The 20,546-nt window shown below is 44.9% G+C and overlaps 1 protein-coding gene across 1 annotated transcript; it reads right to left on the bottom strand.

Moving 5' to 3' along the window:
* Nucleotides 1-7,886: 7,886 nt before the first annotated feature.
* On the bottom strand, nt 7,887-8,204 carry LOC101413908 (cytochrome c). Its single transcript, XM_058290310.1, has one exon. It carries the CDS (start codon nt 8,202-8,204, stop codon nt 7,887-7,889), a length of 318 nt encoding a protein of 105 aa, XP_058146293.1.
* Between the last annotated feature and the right edge of the window lie 12,342 nt (nt 8,205-20,546).

Raw genomic sequence — 20,546 nt, 5'->3', positions numbered from 1 at the left:
TATGTCCTTGGTTAAGTGTATTCCTAAATATTTATTTCTTTTAGTTGCTATTTTAAGTGTAATTTTTTTCTAACTTCCTCCTTAGATTGCTCATTAGTACTGTATAGAAATGCTATTGATTTTTGCCTATTAATCTTTTATCCTGCCACTTGGCTGAACTCCTCTATAAGTTATAGTTTTGTTGTGGATTTTTTGGGATTTTCTAAGTATGGGATATCATCAGCGAATAGCATCTTTCTTTCCTATTTGGGTGCCCTTTATTTCTTTTTCTTTCCTAAGTGCTCTGGCTAGAACTTCTAGCGCAATATTGAATAACTGTGGAGAGAGTGGATATCCTTGTCTTGTTCCTGAATCTCAGTGGGAAAGTGTCAGTCTTTCACAATTGAGTACAATGTTAACTGTAGGTTTTTCATAATAAGCCTTTTATTATATTGATAAATCTTCCTTCCACTCCTACCTTTTGACATGTTTTTATCAAGAAAGGCTGCTGTATTTTGTCAAATGACTTTTCTGCATCAATCCAGATGATTATATGATTTTTCTTCAATTTATGATTGTAGTGTATTACAATAATTGATTTTCTTATGTTGAAACCACCCTTGCATACCAAATAGTTTATACATTTGGTCATGATGTATAATTTTTAAAACTTGTTTTTGGGTTTGGTGATAAGGAATTTGTTGAGGATTTCTGTGTCTATATTCATCAGAGAAATTGGTCTGTAATTTACTTTTCTCATATTTACTTAGTTTTGGTATTAGGGTGATGTTTTCTTCATAGAATGAGTTAGGTAGCATTCCTTTCTGTTCAATTTTTTGGAAGAGTTTGAGCAAGTTGATGTTAGCTCATCTTTGAATGATTAGTAGCAGCCACCTTGTGAAGTTATCTGGTCCTGGATTTTTCATTTTGGGAAGGTTTTTTTTTTTCTTCTTCTTCTTCTTCTTCTTTTTTCTAAGGAGGTACTGAGGATTGAGCCCAGGACTTTGTACATGGAAAGCAGGTGCTCAACCACTGAGCTACAGCCACTCCCTTGGAAGGTTTTTGATGAGTGTTTCAATTTCTTTACTTGGGTTGGTTTGTTGAGGTCTTCTATTTATTCTAGGATCAGTGTGATTTTTTTCATGTGTTTCCAGGAATTTGTCCATTTCATCAATGTTTTCTAGTTTGCTGGCATACAGTTGTTCATAGTGTCCTCTTATGATCTCTTTTATTTCTGCTGGGTCAGTGGTAATGTCTTCTTTCTCTTTTCTGATTTTATTTATGTGCATCTTCTCTATTTTTTTCCTTGTTATTCTAGCTAAGGGTTTATCAATTTTGTTGATCTTCTCAAACAACCAGCTTTTAGTTCTGTTGATTTTCTCTATTTTTAAATTCTATTACATTTCTGTCCTAATCTTTATTATTTCTTTCCTTCTTTACTTTCTCCCCCCACCCCCTTTGTTGTTTGTGCTCACTGTCTGCTCTCTGTGTCCATTTGCTGTGTGTTCTTTCTGGGTCTGCTTGTCTTTTACCAATCCTGGGACCTATGGTGTTGGAGAGCCACCTCATCTCCCTGGTCTGCTGCATCTCTCACTGTCTCCCCTCTGTGTCTCCCTTTGCTGGATCATCTTGCCATGCCAGCTCTCTGCAATGTGGGCCACCAGCTCTCCATGCACAAGCTGCCAACCCTCTGGTGCGGGCCAGCTTTTGCCTTCACCAGGAGGCCCAGGGAATCAAACCCAGAGCCTCCCATATGGTAGATGGGAGCCCAATTGCTTGAGCCACATCTGCTTCCCTCTTTCCTTCTACTTGCTTTGGGATTGGTTTACAGTTCTTTTTCTAGTTCCTGTAGGAATACAGTTAGGTCTTTCATTTTAGCTCTTTCTCCTTTTTAAAAAAAATATAAGCACCAAGGGCTATTAATTTCCCTTGCAGCCCTATCTTTGCTTATCCCATAAGTTAGGATTTGTTGTGCTCTCTTTTTATATTTCTTGAGATATTTTATGATTTCTCTTGCAATTTCTTCTTTGACCCACTGATTATTTAAGAGTGTATTGTTTAATCTCAGTATATTTGTGAATTTCCCTTTTTCTACCTTTTATTAATTTCCAACTTTATTCCATTATGATCAAACTGTTTTGTATAATTTCAATTAAAAATTACTTATTTATTTATTTAATTAATTTCTCTCCCCTTCCCCGCCCCCCAGTTGTTTGCTCTGTGTCCATTTGCTGTGTGTTCTTCTGTGTCCGCCTGTATTCTTGTCAGTAGCACCCGGAATCTGTGTCTCTTTTTGTTGCGTTATCTTGCTGCATCAGCTCTCCATGTGTGCAGCGCCACTCCTGGGCAGGCTGCACTTTTATTGCGGTTCTCCTTATGGGGCATACTCCTTGAGTGTGGGGCTCCCCTCCACAGGGGACTCCCCCGCATGGCACAGCCCTCCTTGCTCACATCAGCGCTGCACATGGGCCAGCTCATCACATGGGTCAGGAGGCCCTGGGTTTGAACCTTGAACCTTGCATGTGATAGGCAGACACCCTATCCGTTGGGCCAAATCCTCTTCCCTAATTTCGATTTTTAAAATTGAGATCTGACTTATATCCCAGCATATGGTCTATCTTGGAGAAAGATCCATGAGCACTTGAGAAGAATGTGAGCCTGTTGTTTTGAGGTGTAATCTGCTATAAACATCTATTAGGTCTATTTCATTTATCATATTAATCAAGTTTTCAGTTTCCTTAATTCTCCTCTGTCCAGATATTCTATCTAATGCTTAGTGTGGTGTATTGATGTCTCCTACTATTATTGTAGAGACGTCTGTTTCTCCCATCCATTTTGCCAGTGGTTTCTCATGTATTTTGGGGCATCAAAGTTAGGTGCATACATATTTATTATTGCTATTTCTTCTTGGTGAGTTGTCCCTTTTATTAATATATAGTAACCTTCTACATTTCATAACAGATTTGCATTTAAAATCTACTTAATATTACTACCACTACTCCAACTCTTTTTTGATTATTATTTTTGTGGAATATTTTTTCCTTTATTTTTTTCACTTTCAGACTGATTGTGTCCTTGTGCCTAAGGAGAGTCTCTTGTAGAGAACAAATAGATGACTTGTGTTTCTTTTATTCATTCTATCAGTCTGTATCTTTTAATTGGGGTGTTAAATCCATTAACATTCAGTGTCACTACTGTAAAGGTGTTACTTCATTTACTTTATCCCTTGGCTTTCTATTGTAATATCTTACTACTGTGTGTCTTTTAACCCTTTTAGTTTCTCTTACTTACATTCTTCATTTCTACACTCTTCTCTTGGGCTCTTGCTCTTGTCTTTTCCTTTCAAACTGTAACACACCCTTTAATATCTTTTGTAGATCTGGACTCTTGGTACCATACTATCTCAGTTTTTTTTGGTCTTTTTAAAAAATGTTACATTAAAAAAATATGAGATCTCCATATACCCCCACTACCCTCACCCCACTCATCCCATAACAACAACCTCCTACATCATCATGTGACATTCATTGCACTTGGAGAATACATCTCTGAGCACTGCTGCACCACATGGTCAATGGTCCACATTGTAGTTTACACTCTCCCCCAGTCCACCCAGTGGGCCATGGGAGGACATACATTGTCCAGTGACTGTCTCTTCAGTACCACCCAGGACAACTCCAAGTCCTGAAAGTGCCCCCACATCACATCTCTTCTTCCCACCCCCTACCCTCAGCAGCCACCATGGCCACTTTCTCCACATCAATGATACATTTTCTTCGATTACTAATCACAATAGTTCATGAATAGAATATCAGTAAATGCACTCTAATCCATACTCTATTCCTCTATCCTGTGGACCCTGGAATGGTTATGTCCACTCCGCATCTATATCGAGAGGGGGCTTAGATTCCACATGGATGCTGGATGCAATTCTCCTGCTTGCAGTTGTAGGCACTCTTGGCTCCCTGGTGTGGTGGTTGACCTTCTTCATCTCCCTGTTAGCTGGCTGGGGTAAGTCCAATAAACCAGAGGGTTGCAAGTCTGTTGAGGCCCAGGGCCTGGCTATCATGGACATGGACAGTCCAGAGATTCAGGTCCCCTGAGTATACACTAAACCCCTGCACCAACCACAGGTCCAGTAAAAGTAACAGGAGAGGCTTGTGAACAAAAATCACATCTGAGTTCAACTCCATCACACTCAGGAACACAAACTTCAAAGTAGGGCCAACTGACAAGGCACTGAATTCCACCTCTCATAACCATAGAACTTGTGGGTCTCTGTATCCCTCAGAAGAACCAATACCTGAGGTTGTATCTACTTTAGCTGTCTCTGGGACTCTGCTGAGGTGTACGTAAGGGCCACCCCTCTGATGACCTCTCAGCTCTTTTTTGAAGACTCACAACCATATAAACTCATTTGTCCTTTTCCATTTCCCCCTTTTATTCAAGGCCAAAAAGCATTTTTAACTCTTTTTATTTTTAAAGATTTATTTATTTATTTAATTTCCCCCCTCCCCCGGTTGTCTGTTCTCTGTGTCTATTTGCTGCGTTTTGTTTCTTTGTCCGCTTCTGTTGTCGTCAGCGGCGCGGGAAGTGTGGGCGGCGCCATTCGTGGGCAGGCTGCACTTTCTTTCGTGCTGGGCGGCTCTCCTTATGGGGCGCACTCCTTGTGCGTGGGGCTCCCCTACATGGGGGACACCCCTGTGTGGCAGGGCACTCCTTGCGTGCATCAGCACTGCGCATGGGCCAGCTCCACACGGGTCAAGGAGGCCCGGGGTTTGAACCGTGGGCCTCCCATGTGGTAGATGGACACCCTAACCACTGGGCCAAGTCCAGTTTCCCCATTTTTAACTCTTGATATTACACGTAGGCTGAGATATTCTGCTGGTCTGAGTTGACTCTTTTATTCAAGGTCATTTTCTAGTTACATCATCAACTTGTACTTGGTAGTAATCCCTTGGTGCCAGGGAGGCTCATCACCAGGAGTCATGCCCTATGCTGGGGGGAAGGCAATGTATTTACATGCTGAATTTGGCTTCAAGACTGGCCACATTTGAGCAACATGGAGGCTCTCAGGAGGTAACTCTTAGGCTCCCTGCAGGTCTAGGCCTTGTTCTTCTTTCAGGTGCACAGGCTCACGAGCATAGTCATTAGTATCAAGGGCTCATTGTTGGACCATCCTTTTTTGGTCTTTGCCATTGCACTTGGGGGATTGTTGCTGTTCCATTAAGGAATGCAATAGAGCTCCCCTGGCTAGGAACTCAGCACTCCCTCAGTTGTCATTTTTAACTGTAACCACTATGAAAATATCCAAACATTTTTATGTACCCTGTATATATGACCTGAAGAACTCCCTCCAAACCATGTGCCCACATCAATAACATCCCACACCAGTATTCCTCCCCTGCCATTGTTGAACCTCTCTGTGATCCAAAACTTCTTTGAAAATGAAGCCTAATATATTGCCAGTTTCCATTAATAGTAAAATGGAATATAGTGATGGGTTTAAAGGTTAGGTATAGAATACATACTAATTTAGAAAAATTAAAGTAAAAATAAATTGGGGTATCAAAAAATTAAAAAATTAAAAAGCTTTGTTTTTGATATTTTGCCTTCCATCACTGCAATAAGTGTTGCCCTGTGTGCACATTGGCAAGGCAACTTCTTCCATGTCTTCCTCAGTGTCTACATTCTCTCTTTTTCTTTTCTTTTTTCTAATTATTAGCTTGTCTTCACAAAAGTTTTAGATCACAGTGATTCATGTATACAATATATGGTACTCCCACATATCCAACATAAAATACTTTGTCCCTTCCCTAACAATAATCTTTACTGCAACTGATATATACAGATATTGAGACAAGATCTTTCAAACAAGATTACACTTGGATTTACATTATGGTTTACATTTTAGACTATACAATTTTCTAAATTTTTAGCTATCTTATGTTTTACATTATGATTTACATTTTAGGCTATAGGCCCCTATACATTTTTGGTGTAATTTAACATGTCCTATATCCATCCTTGCATAATCTTGTGGTATACTTCCATTGCCCCACAGTTACATTGATTCCATCTATTCAATACTTCTTTCCCCTCCCCTCAGGGCCCACAGTGACAATCAATCTTCATTGCTTGAAGGGCCATATTCAGAGATACTTGCAACAATGTTGAGGGCTTGACATGCTCGACTGCCCTAATGCATTGGGAGCCACCATTTCTCTTGAGAGACACAATTCCCTCCATTTGAGAACATCAGTCCTCCCCAGGATGTGGGGATACCTTCACTGTCATTGTATGGGTCCCCATCCAATGATATAACCCACTATCACAAAATAAGCACTCACACACTCCCTAGAAGCCTATCCTGTGTCAGATTCTCCCCTTTAAGCATCTTAAACTGGTAACCTTCCTTATTATATTTTTGAAAAAGTTTTCTCAACATTATACTCTCAAACACATACCTGACAATCTTCTATGTTCATAGGTTCCCCCACACTCCCCCAAATTTCTTGGGCCATATTACCCATCCTCCCATCCCTAGCCCCTCGCAAGCCTGTAAGCCCCACCCAGAGGTATCCCTATGCCCCCATTTTATCCCTTCCCTGTACAAATACTTACCTCCAGCTTATCATAGATTTCACCCAGGTAGGTGTCAGCTCGCAACCTTCCACTACCCTTCAATTTCCTGTAAGTTTATCATCCACTCTCTAGCTCTCTGAGGCAGCTTGGTTTACTTATTTCATATCATTGAGGTCATGTAGTATTTGTTCTTCAGTGCCTGGGTTGCTTCACTCAACATGAGGTTCTCAAGATTCATCCATGTTATCATGTGTGTTTGTAGTATATTCATTCTTATAGCTGAGTAGTATTTCATTGTATGTATATACCACATTTTATTTATCGATTCATCTGTTGATGAGCATTTGGGTTGATTCCAACTTTTGGCAATAGTGAACAATACTGCTACGAACATTGGTATGCATATATTGGTTTGTTTCCTTGTTTTCAGTTCTGCTGGGTATATACCCAGCAGTGGAATTGCTGGGTCATATGGCAAATCTATAGCTAGTTTTGTGAGAAACCGCCAATCTGTCCTCTAGAATTGCTGGATCCTTCTGCATTCCCACCAGCAGTGGATGAGTGTTACCATTCCTCCACATCCTCTGCAGCATTTGTAGTCTTCTATTTTTTTCATAGCTGCCAATCTTACGGGAGTAAGATGGTATCTCATTGTAGTTTTGCTTTGCATTTCTCTAAAAGCTAGAGATTTGGAGCATTTTTTCATGTGCTTTTTAGCCACTTGTATTTCTTCTTTGGAGAAGTGTCTGTTTAAATCTTTTTCCCATTTTTTTTTTTTTTCAGATACAGGGAATTTTAATTAGATTGACACAGTAAAGACCAAAAAGATAAAAGTGGACATAGCTACCTTATTTTCAGCACCTGCCTTTAAACAGGCTGATGAACACCAACTGAAACACAGGTGAGTCTTGCTCTATGAGACAGTGAAGGGATTTCCCTTAGTATTTAAATATATTCATAAAACCATTATATAAATCTAAATATAAAACCAATCTCCTATTTTAAGTTGTGAGTTGGCATTCACTTATCTTTGTGAAAAGTTGAACACTACAAATGCAACCTAGCTTTGAGTCCAATTATAACTTTAGAAGGGGGAAACAGTGATAGCACTTGCTGGACCAGAATTACTATCCAAATTCAAAAAGCTTGATCATACACATTTAACTATAAGCCAATATTATTTAACTCAGACTGTCCAACAAAAATATCCTATCGGCCATTCATGATCTGAATTCTGGTGTATGAGATCAATTTAAATATGTTACATGTACAAAAGTCATAAGACATTTTTGTTTTGCAATAAATAACGCAGTACCCAACTATTACTCATTAGTAGCTTTTTTGAGATAAGCTATCAAGTCTGCCCTTTCTGCCTTCTTCTTAATGCCAGCAAAGATCATTTTTGTTCCAGGGATGTACTTCTTGGGATTTTCTAAATACTCCATCAGTGTCTCCTCTCCCCAGGTGATGCCTTTGTTCTTGTTGGCATCTGTGTAAGAGAATCCAGGGGCCTGACCTGTCTTCCGCCCAAAGAGACCATGCAGATTTGGCCCAGTCTTGTGCTTGCCTCCCTTTTCCACGGTGTGGCACTGGGCACATTTCTGAACAAAAATCTTCTTGCCCTTCTCAACATCACCCATTTTGAATTCGCTCTCTCGTCGCGCACTACACAGGAGTCTACTCCAAAGCCAGACGTCCCGCGCTCTAAATCCAAGGACACGCCGCTCTCTTTTTCCCATTTTTAAAATGGATTGTTTGTCTTTTTATTTTCAAGATATAGGTATTCTTTATATATGCAGGATATAAGTTTCCTATCAGATATATGATTACCAAATATTTTCTCCCATTGGGTAGGCTCTCTTTTCACTTTCTTGACAAACTCCTTTGAGGTGCAGAAGGCTTTAATTTTGAGGAAGTTCCATTTTTCTATTTGTTCTTTTGCTGCTCGTGTTTTTGGTGTGAAGTTCATGAAGCCATTTCCTATTACAAGGTCCTATAGATGGTTCCCTACATTGCTTTCCAAAGTCTTTATGGTCTTGGCTCTTATATTTAGGTCTTTGATCCATCTTGAGTTGATTTTTGTATAAGGTGTGAGTTGGTAATACTCTTTCATTCTTTTATATATGGATATCCAGGTCTCCAGGCACCATTTGTTGAAGAGGCCATTCTCTCCGAGTTGAGAGGGTTTGGTGGCTTTATCGAATATTATATGACTATATATATGAGGATCTATATCAGAACTCTCAATTTGGTTCCATTGGTCAGTGTGTCTATCCTTGTGCCAATACCAAGCTGTTTTCACTACTGTAGCTTTGTAGTATGCTTTGAGTCAGGTAGTGTGATTCCTCCAATTTCATTTTTCTTTTCTTTTTTTTAAGATTTATTTGTTTATTTAATGCCCCCCCCCCCTCCCCCAGTTGTCTGTTCTCTGTGTCTATTTTCTGTGTCTTGTTTCTTTGTCCACTTCTGTTGTCGTCAGTGGCACGGGAAGTGTGGGCGGCGCCATTCCTGGGCAAGCTGCACTTTCTTTCGCGCTGGGCGGCTCTCCTTACGGGGCGCACTCCTTGCGCGTGGGGCTCCCCTACACGGGGGACACCCCTGCGTGGCAGGGCACTCCTTGCGCGCATCAGCATTGCGCATGGGCCAGCCCCACACGGGTCAAGGAGGCCCGGGGTTTGAACTGCGGACCTCCCATGTGGTAGACGGATGCCCTAACCACTGGGCCACGTCCGTTTCCCTCCAATTTCATTTTTCTTTTTCAATATGTCTTTGGCTATTTTGGGCCTCTTTCCTTTCCAAATAAATATCATAGCTAGTTTATCTAGTTCATTAAAGAATGCTGTGTTGATTTTTGTTGGGATTGCATTGAATGTGTAGATCAGTTTTGGTAGGATATCTTAATAATATTTATTCTTCCTATTCCTTCTTCTCCTGGAATTGATTAAGACGTTTTGTTTGAACATCTTTGATTAGTCATCTTAAATTCTATGTTTTGTCTGGAGTTTTGGTTTGTTCCTTTGGCTGAACCATATCTTCCTGTTTCTTAGTATGGCTTGTTATCTTGTGTTGATATCTAGGCATCAGGATATGTTGGCAATTTTGCTCTGTTGATGAATTTCTCTCTCTGGCCTAGTGGTTTTATTTCACAGCTCTTCTTTGATTTTTAGTTTAAATTTTTCTCAAACTTTAAGATTGTCCTATTTAAGTAATCAAAACAGTGTCAGGGAGCTGCTAATGGGGCATATTCCAGATCTACCATACCTGGGAAGGAAACGGGAAAGACAAGCCTTGTCTTCCTTCATTTTCCATCTAGCCAGGTGATACTCCTCAGCAAACCCTTCCACAGAGATGAATCCAATATCCAGTAACTAGTTCTTCTGAATCAGTGAGCTATGGTGTCACATTTGCCAAAGAAAATCCACACTCAACCCTCTGCTTCCCTGTCCCTCTTCCCATGGAGGAATATGTCCTTTCTCCTCTCCATTGGCCACTCAACTGCAGGTTTTACCTGTTCAGCTCAGGGGTGGTGGATGGGCAGCTTTCTCTGGGGCATCAAGTCACGGTTTTACCTTTGGCCTCTTGGTCTGTCAGTGCCCAGTCCCTCCTAGACAACGTGTGCAGCACTCTCCTGGTCTGCAGGTCCTCAAAGGGGCTCCCTTAGATGACTTCTACACCTTCTCCCCTATTTTGTAAGAGAGATGCACCCTGCCTGAAGTACTCTGATGACATTTCCTGAGTTGTCTATTCATGAACTATTGTGATTAGTAATCGAAGAAATTGTGGCATTGGTGTGGAGAAAGTGGCCATGGTGGCTGCTGGGGGTAGGAAGTGGGAGGAAGAGATGAGATGTGGGGGCGTTTTCGGGACTTGGAGTTGTCCTGGGTGGTGCTGCAGGGACAGTTACCGATCATTGTATGTCCTCCCATGGCCCACTGGGTGGACTGTGGGAGAGTGTGGGCTATGATGTGGACCATTGACCATGAGGTGCAGCGGTGCTCAGAGATGTATTCACCAAATGCAGTGAATGTCTCATGATGATGGAGGAGATTGTTGTTATGGGAGGAGAGGGGAATGAGGGGGATGGGGGGTATATGGGGACCTCATATTTTTTGAATGTAATATTAAAAAATAAAGACAAAAAATATTAATTAAAAAAATGGGCTAAAAAAACTTGAATAGACATTTTCCCAAAGTGGAAATACAAATGGGCAAAAGACACGTGAAAAGATGCGCAACATAATTAACTATTAGGGAAAGGCAGATCAAAACTTCAATGAAATATCCTCTCACACCATACACAATGACCATTGTTTAAAAAAACTATAGTGCTGGAGAGAGTGTGGAGAAATAGGAACACTCCTCTACTGTTGGTGGGAGTGTAAATTGGTGCAGCCTCTCTGGAAGACAGTTTGGCTGTTTTTCAGGAAACTAAACATAGAACTGTCATATGATCTGGCAAACCCACTACTAGGGAAATATTCAGAGGAATGGAAAGCAAGGATGCTGTTTTATTTTGCAAAGGGCTGCTAATGCAAAGTACCAGAAATGGTTTGGTTTTTTTTTTTTTTTTTTTTTTTTAAAGATTTATTTTTATTTATTTAATTCCCCTCCCCTCCCCCGGTTGTCTGTTTTCTGTGTCTATTTGCTGCGTCTTGTTTCTTTGTCCGCTTCTGTTGTCGTCAGCGGCACGGGAAGTGTGGGCGGCGCCATTCCTGGGCAGGCTGCACTTTCTTTCACGCTGGGCGGCTTTCCTCACCGGCGCACTCCTTGCGCGTGGGGCTCCCCCACGCGGGGGACACCCCTGCGTGGCACGGCACTCCTTGCGCGCATCAGCACTGCGCATGGCCAGCTCCGCACGGGTCAGGGAGGCCCGGGGTTTGAACCGCGGACCTCCCATGTGGTAGACGGACGCCCTAACCACTGGGCCAAAGTCCGTTTCCCGGTTTGGTTTTAATAAAGGGGATTATTTGTGGGTAAAAACTGAGACAGTGCCAAGGCCATGAAATGTCCAAATGAAGGCATCAGCAGGGATACTTTCTCACCAAAGTCAGCCGCCGCATGTTTTTTTTTTTATTTTCAAGATTTATTTATTTCTCTCCCCTCCTTCCCCCCCCCCGCAGTTGTCTACTCTCTGTGTCCATTCACTGTGTGTTCTTCTGTGACTGCTTCTATCCTTATCAGCAGCACCGGGAATCTGTGTTTGTTTTTGTTGCATCATCTTGTTGTGTCAGCTCTCCGTGTGTGCGGCGCCACTCCTGGGCAGGCTGCACTTTCTTTCGCGCTGGGCGGCTCTCCTTACGGGGCACACTCCTTGCACATGGGGCTCCCCTATGTGGGGGACACCCCCGCGTGGCAGGGCACTCTCTGCACACATCAGCGCCCAGCTCCAGATGGTTCAAGGAGGCCCAGGGTTTGAACTGCATATCTCCCATGTGGTAGGCGGATGCCCTATCCATTGGGCCAAGTCCGCTTCCCAGCTGCCACATGTTGAAGCAAGATGGTTGCAGATCTTTGCTAAGATCTTTGCCTTTTTCCTCCTCCTCCCCCAGCTCAGTTGAGTGCAACCAGGCCATGGGATTTCTCTTTCTGGGCCTCCTATATATCAGTCTCGGCTGCTCTGCTTTCTACCTGAGTTCAGCTGCAAGCTATCAGGGATGTGGCTCATCTTTCTCTGGCCCTCAGCTCTTTGAGCCTCTTGGGGGCTTCTCTCCTTGCATCTCAGCTGTGGGTGAAACTTAAGTCCTTTCTGTCACATGGCAGGATCAAACATGGCGGCTCCCTTTTCCTGTGTCTCAGGTTTTATCAGACGCAGCAAGAGGGCTGAGTCCCACCTCCCTAATGCAGCCCAGGCAAAAGGTTCTCACACCCACAGGATTAGTTTCTTCTTGGGATTCATAAAATAATTTCAATCTGCCCCAGACATGAACAGATATTTGCACAACGATGTCCGTGGCAGCATGAAATGCAAAATAAACGCTTAAGGGCTCTAAAGCCAAACGGGTAGAGACAATGAACGCTAGTAGGCATTTCTACGGCCCCCTGAACTTGGGGGAAATCCAAGACATTTCAGGAGTTGCTTTGTACTTTATAACATTGGTGAGGGCCCCGGTGTTTGCGCTGCAGTTCTGTGGGATTTTTCTTCTTGGGGGATGGGGTGGGGAGAAATGTTTGATTAAAAAAAAAAGAATCGGACGTGGCTCAACTGATAGAGCGTCCGTCTACCATATGGAGGGTCCAGGGTTCCTATACCCAGGGCCTCCTGATCCGTGTGGTGAGCTGGCCCATGGGCAGTGCTGCCATGTACAAGGAGTGCCGTGCCACAGAGGGGTGCCCCCCCATGCAAGGAGTGCGCCCCGCAAGGAGAGCCGGCCCGTGTGAAAAAATGTGCAGCCTACCCAGGAGTGGCGCCGCACACACAGAGAGCTGATGCAGCAAGATGATGCAACAAAAAGAGAAGCAGTTTCCCAGTGCCACCTGACAATGCAAGCAGAAGCAGAACACCCAGCAAATGGACACAGAGCAGACAACAGGGGGGAAGGCGAGAGAAATAAATAAAAATAAATCTTAAAAAAAAAAAAGAAAAACAAAACTTTTTAAAACAAAGGAGAAAAGCTTGCTCCTGAGATGTGTCTTTGAACCATCCTTGCCTCTCAGGACGTGACTGGCACGTGAAGCCAGAGAGCAGTCCTGTCCTGAGCGTGGGTCCCGCTTCCACAACAGCGACCCAGTGCCCGTTAGTCCTGATGCTCCCAAGGAAGGCTGTGGCTTGATTTGGGACTTCGGGACTCGGTTTCCCCAGTCCTTGGGTGGAGGGGCACACCAAAGACAGGAGATGGTCAGTCCTTCCCCAGGCATTCTTGGGAGTGGATGGACACACAGTGCAGGCTCGCATGGGGGCAGATCCCTGCACTCCTTCACACATCCAGGTGGCCACGACATCCCCTGGGGGAGGGCACACGACTGCCCCACTCACGACTGGAGACACCCAGGCCTGGGAGAGGCAGCCTGCCAGGCGCTGGGCTCTGGCCACACGAGATGTGCTACCCCCATCCTTTCGACCTGAGGGAGACCACGAGGGGGTTCTCCCCGACTGGACAATGGTTAAACACGTAACCAAGGATCCTCGGGCTTCATAATAAAATATTTCATATTCATCATTCAAACTTACATTTTAGACAACGAACACATACATCACGGGGTGGGGGCTCACTGGCAGGGGAGGGGCGCGTTTTCATGGGCCGGGTTTGGAGTGCAAGGAGAAAGGTCCGAGGCTGGCACCTATCTCCTTGCCGCACGAGGAATGGGGCACCAGCACGCCCGCCTGACGTGGGGGGACGCTGTGGCTGGACGAGGGGGCTGGCGATGCGCAGCGGCCTCGGGGCGAGCTTGGCTTTTCCACGCCGTCCCCATTTCTCTCCATGAGACACTGTGGGCAAAGGGGTGAGGGTGGCATGAGGTGGGTAAGTGGCATTTCCTGCGCCCCATGGGGCCTGGGGCTCTGGGCAGTGAGTCTCCCACACGATGGTGGCTGGACTCCATCCCTGTGTGAGGAGGGCTGTGCGTGTGCAGACTGGGGTCTCCTTTCCTGGTGGGCGCCCCCAGGGCTCGGCGTGGCCCCCCGCGCCTAGGTGGCGGGCACGCGCGCCCTGTCGAGGGCGATGGCCAGCTCCAGGTCCTGCGCCGGCCTCTCCCGCTCGGCCTTCTCGTTCTCCCGTTTGGCCCAGGCCCTCTGCTGCTCCTCAGTGCCAAAGTGCAAAGAGAGACTGAGCTGGGGCCCCAGGGCCTGGGCGCAAGGCGCTGTGTGGCAGGCAGAGTCCCGGCTGCAGATGGCACCCAGGGACCTTCTCTCGGGGCAGGGTCCAGTGAGTCCCCCCACATCCCGGTCCTGGAAGTGCAGGGAGGGTCAGAGCCAAGGCCGGCCATGAGTATGGTCCCTGGACCCCCAGAGAAGGGTGGCAGGCAGAGCATCAGTTTGGGGGTGCTGGCTAAGGGGGAGAAGAGTCCGCTGGGCCTCTTTGTGGGGAGATTGCAGGTGTGAGCTTGAAAGCAGCTGGCAGCCAAGGTCAGCCAAACCTGGAGCAGCCCAGACAGTGGGACCCCAAAACCTGGGGCTCCCCGATGCCTGTGCTGTCAGGTAAGGGGCTGCTGGGAGCGGAATGCTCTCTGCCCTCTGCCACATCCTTTATCTTCCCAGGGAGGATGACTTCCACTCCCTTCTCAGTTGACCACAGTGAGCCCCAGGTTTTACTGAAGCTATTTGCCTCGAAGATGGGGTCTGGGTGCTGGCCCAGCCATGAAGGTGAGTAACTCAAGGTTTTTGTTTCAGCCTCTTTTTTTTTTTTATTTAATTTATTTCTCTCCCCTCCCCTCCCCCACCCTGGTTGTCTGTTCTCTGTGTCTATTTGCTGCGTCTTCTTTGTCTGCTTCTGTTGTTGTCAGCGGCATGGGAATCTGTGTCTCTTTCTGTTGCATCATCTTGTTGTGTCAGCTCTCCGTGTGTGCGGTGCCATTCCTGGGCAGGCTGCGCTTTCTCTTGCACTGGGCGGCTCTCCTTACGGGGCGCACTCCTTGCACGTGGGGCTCCCCTATGCGGGGGACACCCCTGCGTGGCAGGGCACTCCTTGCACGCATCAGCACCGCGCATGGGCCAGCTCCACACGGGTCAAGGAGGCCCGGGGTTTGAATCGGATGCCCTAACCACTGGGCCAAGTCCGCTGCCCTGTTTCAGCCTCTTAGTCTCTACCCTTCTCCCTCCTGGAGGATGCACAACACTTTCCTAGTCTGCAGAGCCCCAAAGCAGTTCCCTTGGACAGCTTTTTCCCCTTGCCCCATTGTTTTGGTAAGAAAGTTGAGCCCCACCAGCCTACTTCAATGCCATCCTCTCAGAAGTCTCCTTTGATGCCATTTCCATGTTGGACCTTTGACAGTCACACACCTGGTACTTTATTATTATTTTTTAAAAATTTGTACCCCCCCCAGATGGCTCTCTTGTCTGTCTGCTCCTTGTTGGCTCACATTCTCCAGAAGGCATTGGGAACCAAATCATGTGGTAGGTGGGCACCCAACTAGTTGAACCACATTGCTTCCCACCTGGTACTTTAGATCAGGAAACTCTTGGTCTCCAGGAGAGAGTAAACCCTGCAGGCTGAACCTGGTGCAAGAACTCTTCTCAGACCAACCAAAAATATGAGCTAGGTTATTAAAGTTCTCATGGGTACATTTTACACAATTATTTTAGATCAGGTTTTTAAAGTGTGTCCCTAGAGAAGTTTGAAGTATAAAAGGCTATGGTTTTTAATATAAAGGACAATTGAATATTTTCAAGGATATAAGATATAATGTTAAAAGGTTATACAAATTTGAAACTCTTAATAGATTAGGTTAAAACTCCCAATGCGGGAAGTGGACTTGGCCCAGTGGTTAGGGCGTCCGTCTACCACATGGGAGGTCTGTGGTTCAAACCCCGGGCCTCCTTGACCCCGTGTGGAGCTGGCCCATGCGCAGTGCTGATGCGCACAAGGAGTGCCCTGCCACGCAGGGGTGTCCCCCATGTAGGGGAGCCCCACGCACGAGGAGTGCACTCCATAAGGAGAACCGCCCAGCGCGAAAGAAAGTTCAGCCTGCCCAGGAATGGCGCCGCACACACGGAGAGCTGACACAGCAAGATGACGCAACAAAAAGAAACACAGATTCCCGTGCCGCTGACAACAACAGAAGCAGACAAAGAAGACGCAGCAAATAGACACAGAGAACAGACAACTGGGGCGGGCAAAGGGAGAGAAATAAATAAATAAATCTTAAAAGAAAGCACACAAAACAAAGCAAAACTCCCAATGCATTTCTTTCTCCTCCTCCTATCTCTTTGCCTTCCTTAGTTTCTGTCCTTCCTACCCACCCCCCCCGCCTTGCCTTCCCTCTTTGTCTCTTTCTCTCTCTCCTTATTTAGTTTTATTGGGGTATAATTCACATATCATAAACTCATTCATTTAAAGTGTACAATTCATTGTAATTTTAACATTGTACAATATTAAAGCATAGTTTTTATATTGTATATTCACAGATATGTGCAACCTTCACATTTTAGAACATTTCCTCACCTTAAAAAAAACCCTGTGTCCTTTAGCAGTCACCTCTTTACTCCCCCACATTTACCATCACCCTTGTTCCCAGCCCTAAGAAACCAGGAACCTTTCTTCTTCCCGTATAGATTTCCCTGTTCTGAAATTTAATATCAATGTGATAATAAAATACGACATCTTTGTGCCGAGGTTCTTTCACTTAGCATAAGGTTTTCAGGGGACATCCATGTTGCAGCATGGATCAGTATTTCATTTCTTTTTATGGTTGAATAACGTTCTAGTGTATGGATATATCATATTTTGTTTATCCATTCATTTATTGATAAACTTTTGCTTTTTTCCACCTTTTGGGTATTATGAAGAATGCATGCATGTACCAACATTCATGTACAAGTTTTTATGTGGACGTATGTTTTCATTTCTCTTGGGTATATATGCTTAGACTTGGAATTGTTAGGCCACAGAGTAAGTCTGTGTTTATTGTTGGAAGTACTGCCAGACTGTTTTCCAAAGCTGCTGCACCATTTTGCATTCCCACCAATGTACGTGGGTTCCAATTACTCCATATCTTCACCAACACATTATTATCCGACTTAAAAAAAAAGATTTATTTATTTTATTTATTCCCTCCCCCCCCCCCCCGCCATTGTCTGCTCTCTGTGTCCATTCGCTGTGTGTTCTTCTGTGTCTGCTTGTCTTCTCATTAGGCAGCTCCAGGAACCGATCCTGGGACCTTCCAGAATGGGAGAGAGGCGATCATTCTCTTGAGCCATCTCAGCTCCCTGATCTGCTGCATCACTTATTGTCTCTCCTCTGTGTCTTTATTTATTGTGTCGTCTTGCTGTGCCAGTTCTCCAGATGGGCCAGCACTCTGTGCAGGCCAGCACACTGCATGGGCCAGCTTGCCACATGGGCCAGCTTGCCTGCATCAGGAGGCCCTGGGTATCGAACCCTGGACCTCCTTTATGGTGGATGGGAGCCCAATTGCTTGAGCCACATCTGCTTCCCTATTATCTGATTTTTTGATTCTAGTCATCCTCATGTGTGTGAAGTGGTATCTCACTTTTTAAAAATAGAGTACTTATTTATTTGTTTATTCCCCACCCCCACCCCCCCAGTTGTCTGCTTTCTGTGTCCATTTGCTGTGTATTTTTTCTGTGTCTGCTTGTATTCTTGTCAGCGGCACTGGGAATCTGTGTCTCTTTTTGTTGCATCATCTTGCTTTGTCAGCTCTCTGTGTGTGTGGCACCACTCCTGGGCAGGCTGCACTTTTTTTTTGCGCTGGGCGGCCCTCTTTGCTGGGTGCACTCCTTTGTGTGGGGTTCTCCTATGCAGGGGACAACCCTGCATGGCAAGACACTCCTTTGCGCACATCAGCACTAAGTGGGCCAGATCACCACATGGGTCAGGAGACCCTGGGTTTGAATCCTGGACCTCCCATGTGGTAGGCAGAAACTCTATTCATTGAGCCAAATCCGCTTCCCCTCATTTTTTTTTTTAAAGATTTATTTATTTATTTATTTATTTATTTATTTCTCTCCCCTTCCCCCCCCGACCCTGGTTGTCTGTTCTCTGTGTCTATTTGCTGCGTCTTCTTTTGTCCACTTCTGTTGTTGTCAGCAGCACGGGAATCTGTGTCTCTTTTTGTTGCGTCATCTTGCTGCGTCAGCTCTCCGTGTGGGCGGCACCATTCCTGGGCAGGCTGCACTTTCTTTGGCGCTGGGCGGCTCTCCTTATGGGGCGCACCCCCTGAGCGTGGGGCTCCCCTACATAGGGAACACCCCTGCGTGGCAGGGCACTCCCTGCACGCATCAGCTCCGCGCATGGGCCAGCTCCACACGGGTCAAGGAGGCCCGGGGTTTGAACCGCGAACCTCCTATGTGGTAGACGGATGCCCTAAGCACTGGGCCAAGTCTGCCGCGCCCTCACTTGGTTTTGATTTGCATTTCCCTGATGACTAATGATGTCTAGCATCTTTTCATATATTTATTGGCCATTTGTATATCTTCCTTGTAGAAATGTATTCAGCACTTTGTCCTTTTTTTTCTTTTAGAGAAGTTGTGGGTTTACAGAAAAATCATGCATAAAATTCAGGGTTCCCATATACCACCCTATTATTAATACTTTGCATTAGTGTGCTTATGATTGATGAAAGCACTTTTTAATAATTGTACCGTTGACTACAGCCTATGGTTTATCTTAGGGTTCACCGATTATGTTGTACAGTTCAATGGATTTTGAAAAAATTTTTATTCTAGTAACATATATACAACCTGAAATTTCCTTATTTAACCACAAATAGATAATTCTGTGCTGTTAATTACATTCACAATGTTGTGCTATCACCATCATCCAAAACTTTATGACCAACCAAAATAGACTCTGTACAATTTAAGCATTAACTCCCTTTCTTTCTTTTTTAAAAAGATTTATTATTATTTTTTTATTTATTTCTCTCCCCTCCCCCCCCGCTCCCCCGTTGTCTGCTCTCTGTGTCTATCCACTGTTTAACTCCCTTTCTTGGTTTTGCAAAGAGCTGCTGATGTAAAGCATCAGAAATTGGTTGGCTTTTATAAAGGGTATTTATTTGAGGCAAAAGCTTAGAGTTCTGATGTGAAATGTCCAGATCAAGGAAGCATCAGAGATTATAATCTAAGTCAACTACTGGTGATACTAGCATCCTGCCACATGGCAACTAGGCATGATGGCGGAACTGCTGGTTTCTCTCTACCTTCTTCTTGAACTCAGCTCCCTGGGTCTTGGCTCCTTGAGCTTCTTGGGGCTTCTCTCCTTGAGCTCCAGTGAACCTGGATTCCTTTCTCTCACGTGGCTGGATCAAATGTGAATGCTTCCTTTTTCGGAGGGCCTGTCTCTTTCTGGGTCTCCATTTATATCAGACCCAGGAAGAGGGCAGAGACTGAGTCATGCTTCACTGATGTAGTCCAATCCAAAGTGTCTCACAGGGGCGTGCGTGTAGCTCAGTGGTTTGATCACCTGCTTCCCATGTATGAGGTATTGAGTTCAAACCCTGGTACCTCCGAAAAAAAGTATCTCATACCATGGGAATGGATCACTTCAAAACCTAATCCTTCTCTTTTTGAGATTTATGAAAGAACTTCAAACTATCCTACTCCCCATTCCCTACCCCTACTCCAGCCCCTGGAAATCTATATTCTAGTTTCTTTCTCTCTCTCTTTTTTTTTTTAAGATTTATTTATTTATTTATTTCTCTCCCCTTCCCCCACCCTCCCTGGTTGACTGTTCTCTGTGTCTATCTGTTGCGTCTTCTTTGTCTGCTTCTGTTGTTGTCAGTGGCATGGGAATCTGTATTTCTTTTTGTTGTGCCATCTTGTTGTGTCATCTCTCCGTGTGCGCGGCGCCATTCCTGGGCAGGCTGCACTTCCTTTTGCGCTGGGTGGCTCTCCTTACGGGGCGCACTCCTTGTGCGTGGGGCTCCCCTACGCAGGGACACCCCTGCATGGCAGGGCACTCCTTGCGCACATCAGCACTGCGCATGGGCCAGCTCCACTCGGGTCAGGAGGCCCGGGGTTTGAACTGCGGACCTCCCATGTGGTAGATGGATGCCCTAACCACTGAGCCAAATCTGCCGCCATATAGTCTAGTTTCTGACACTGTGAATTTTCTTATTCTAATTGTTTCCTATCAGTGAGATAATACAATATTTGTTGTTTTGTGTATGGCTTATTTCATTGAACAGGACGTCTTCAAGGTTCATTCACATTGTCACGTGTATGAGACCTTTGTTCCTTTCACAGCAAAAAATATCCCATTGTATGTATATACCACATTTTGTTTATCCATTCATCTGTTGGTGGATATTAGGATTGCCTCCATCTTTTGGCAATTGTGAATAATGCCATTATGAACCTCTGGTGTACAAAT

The sequence above is a fragment of the Dasypus novemcinctus genome, chromosome 30 (assembly GCF_030445035.2).
Source record: "Dasypus novemcinctus isolate mDasNov1 chromosome 30, mDasNov1.1.hap2, whole genome shotgun sequence".
NCBI lineage: Eukaryota > Metazoa > Chordata > Mammalia > Cingulata > Dasypodidae > Dasypus > Dasypus novemcinctus.
Note: the sequence above shows the minus strand (reverse complement) of the source record. Positions and strands in the feature narration are given on the sequence as shown.

Excerpts from the sequence above, each read along its gene's own strand:
- LOC101413908 (XM_058290310.1), bottom strand. The coding sequence starts at position 8,204 with ATGGGTGATGTTGAGAAGGGCAAGAAGATTTTTGTTCAGAAATGTGCC.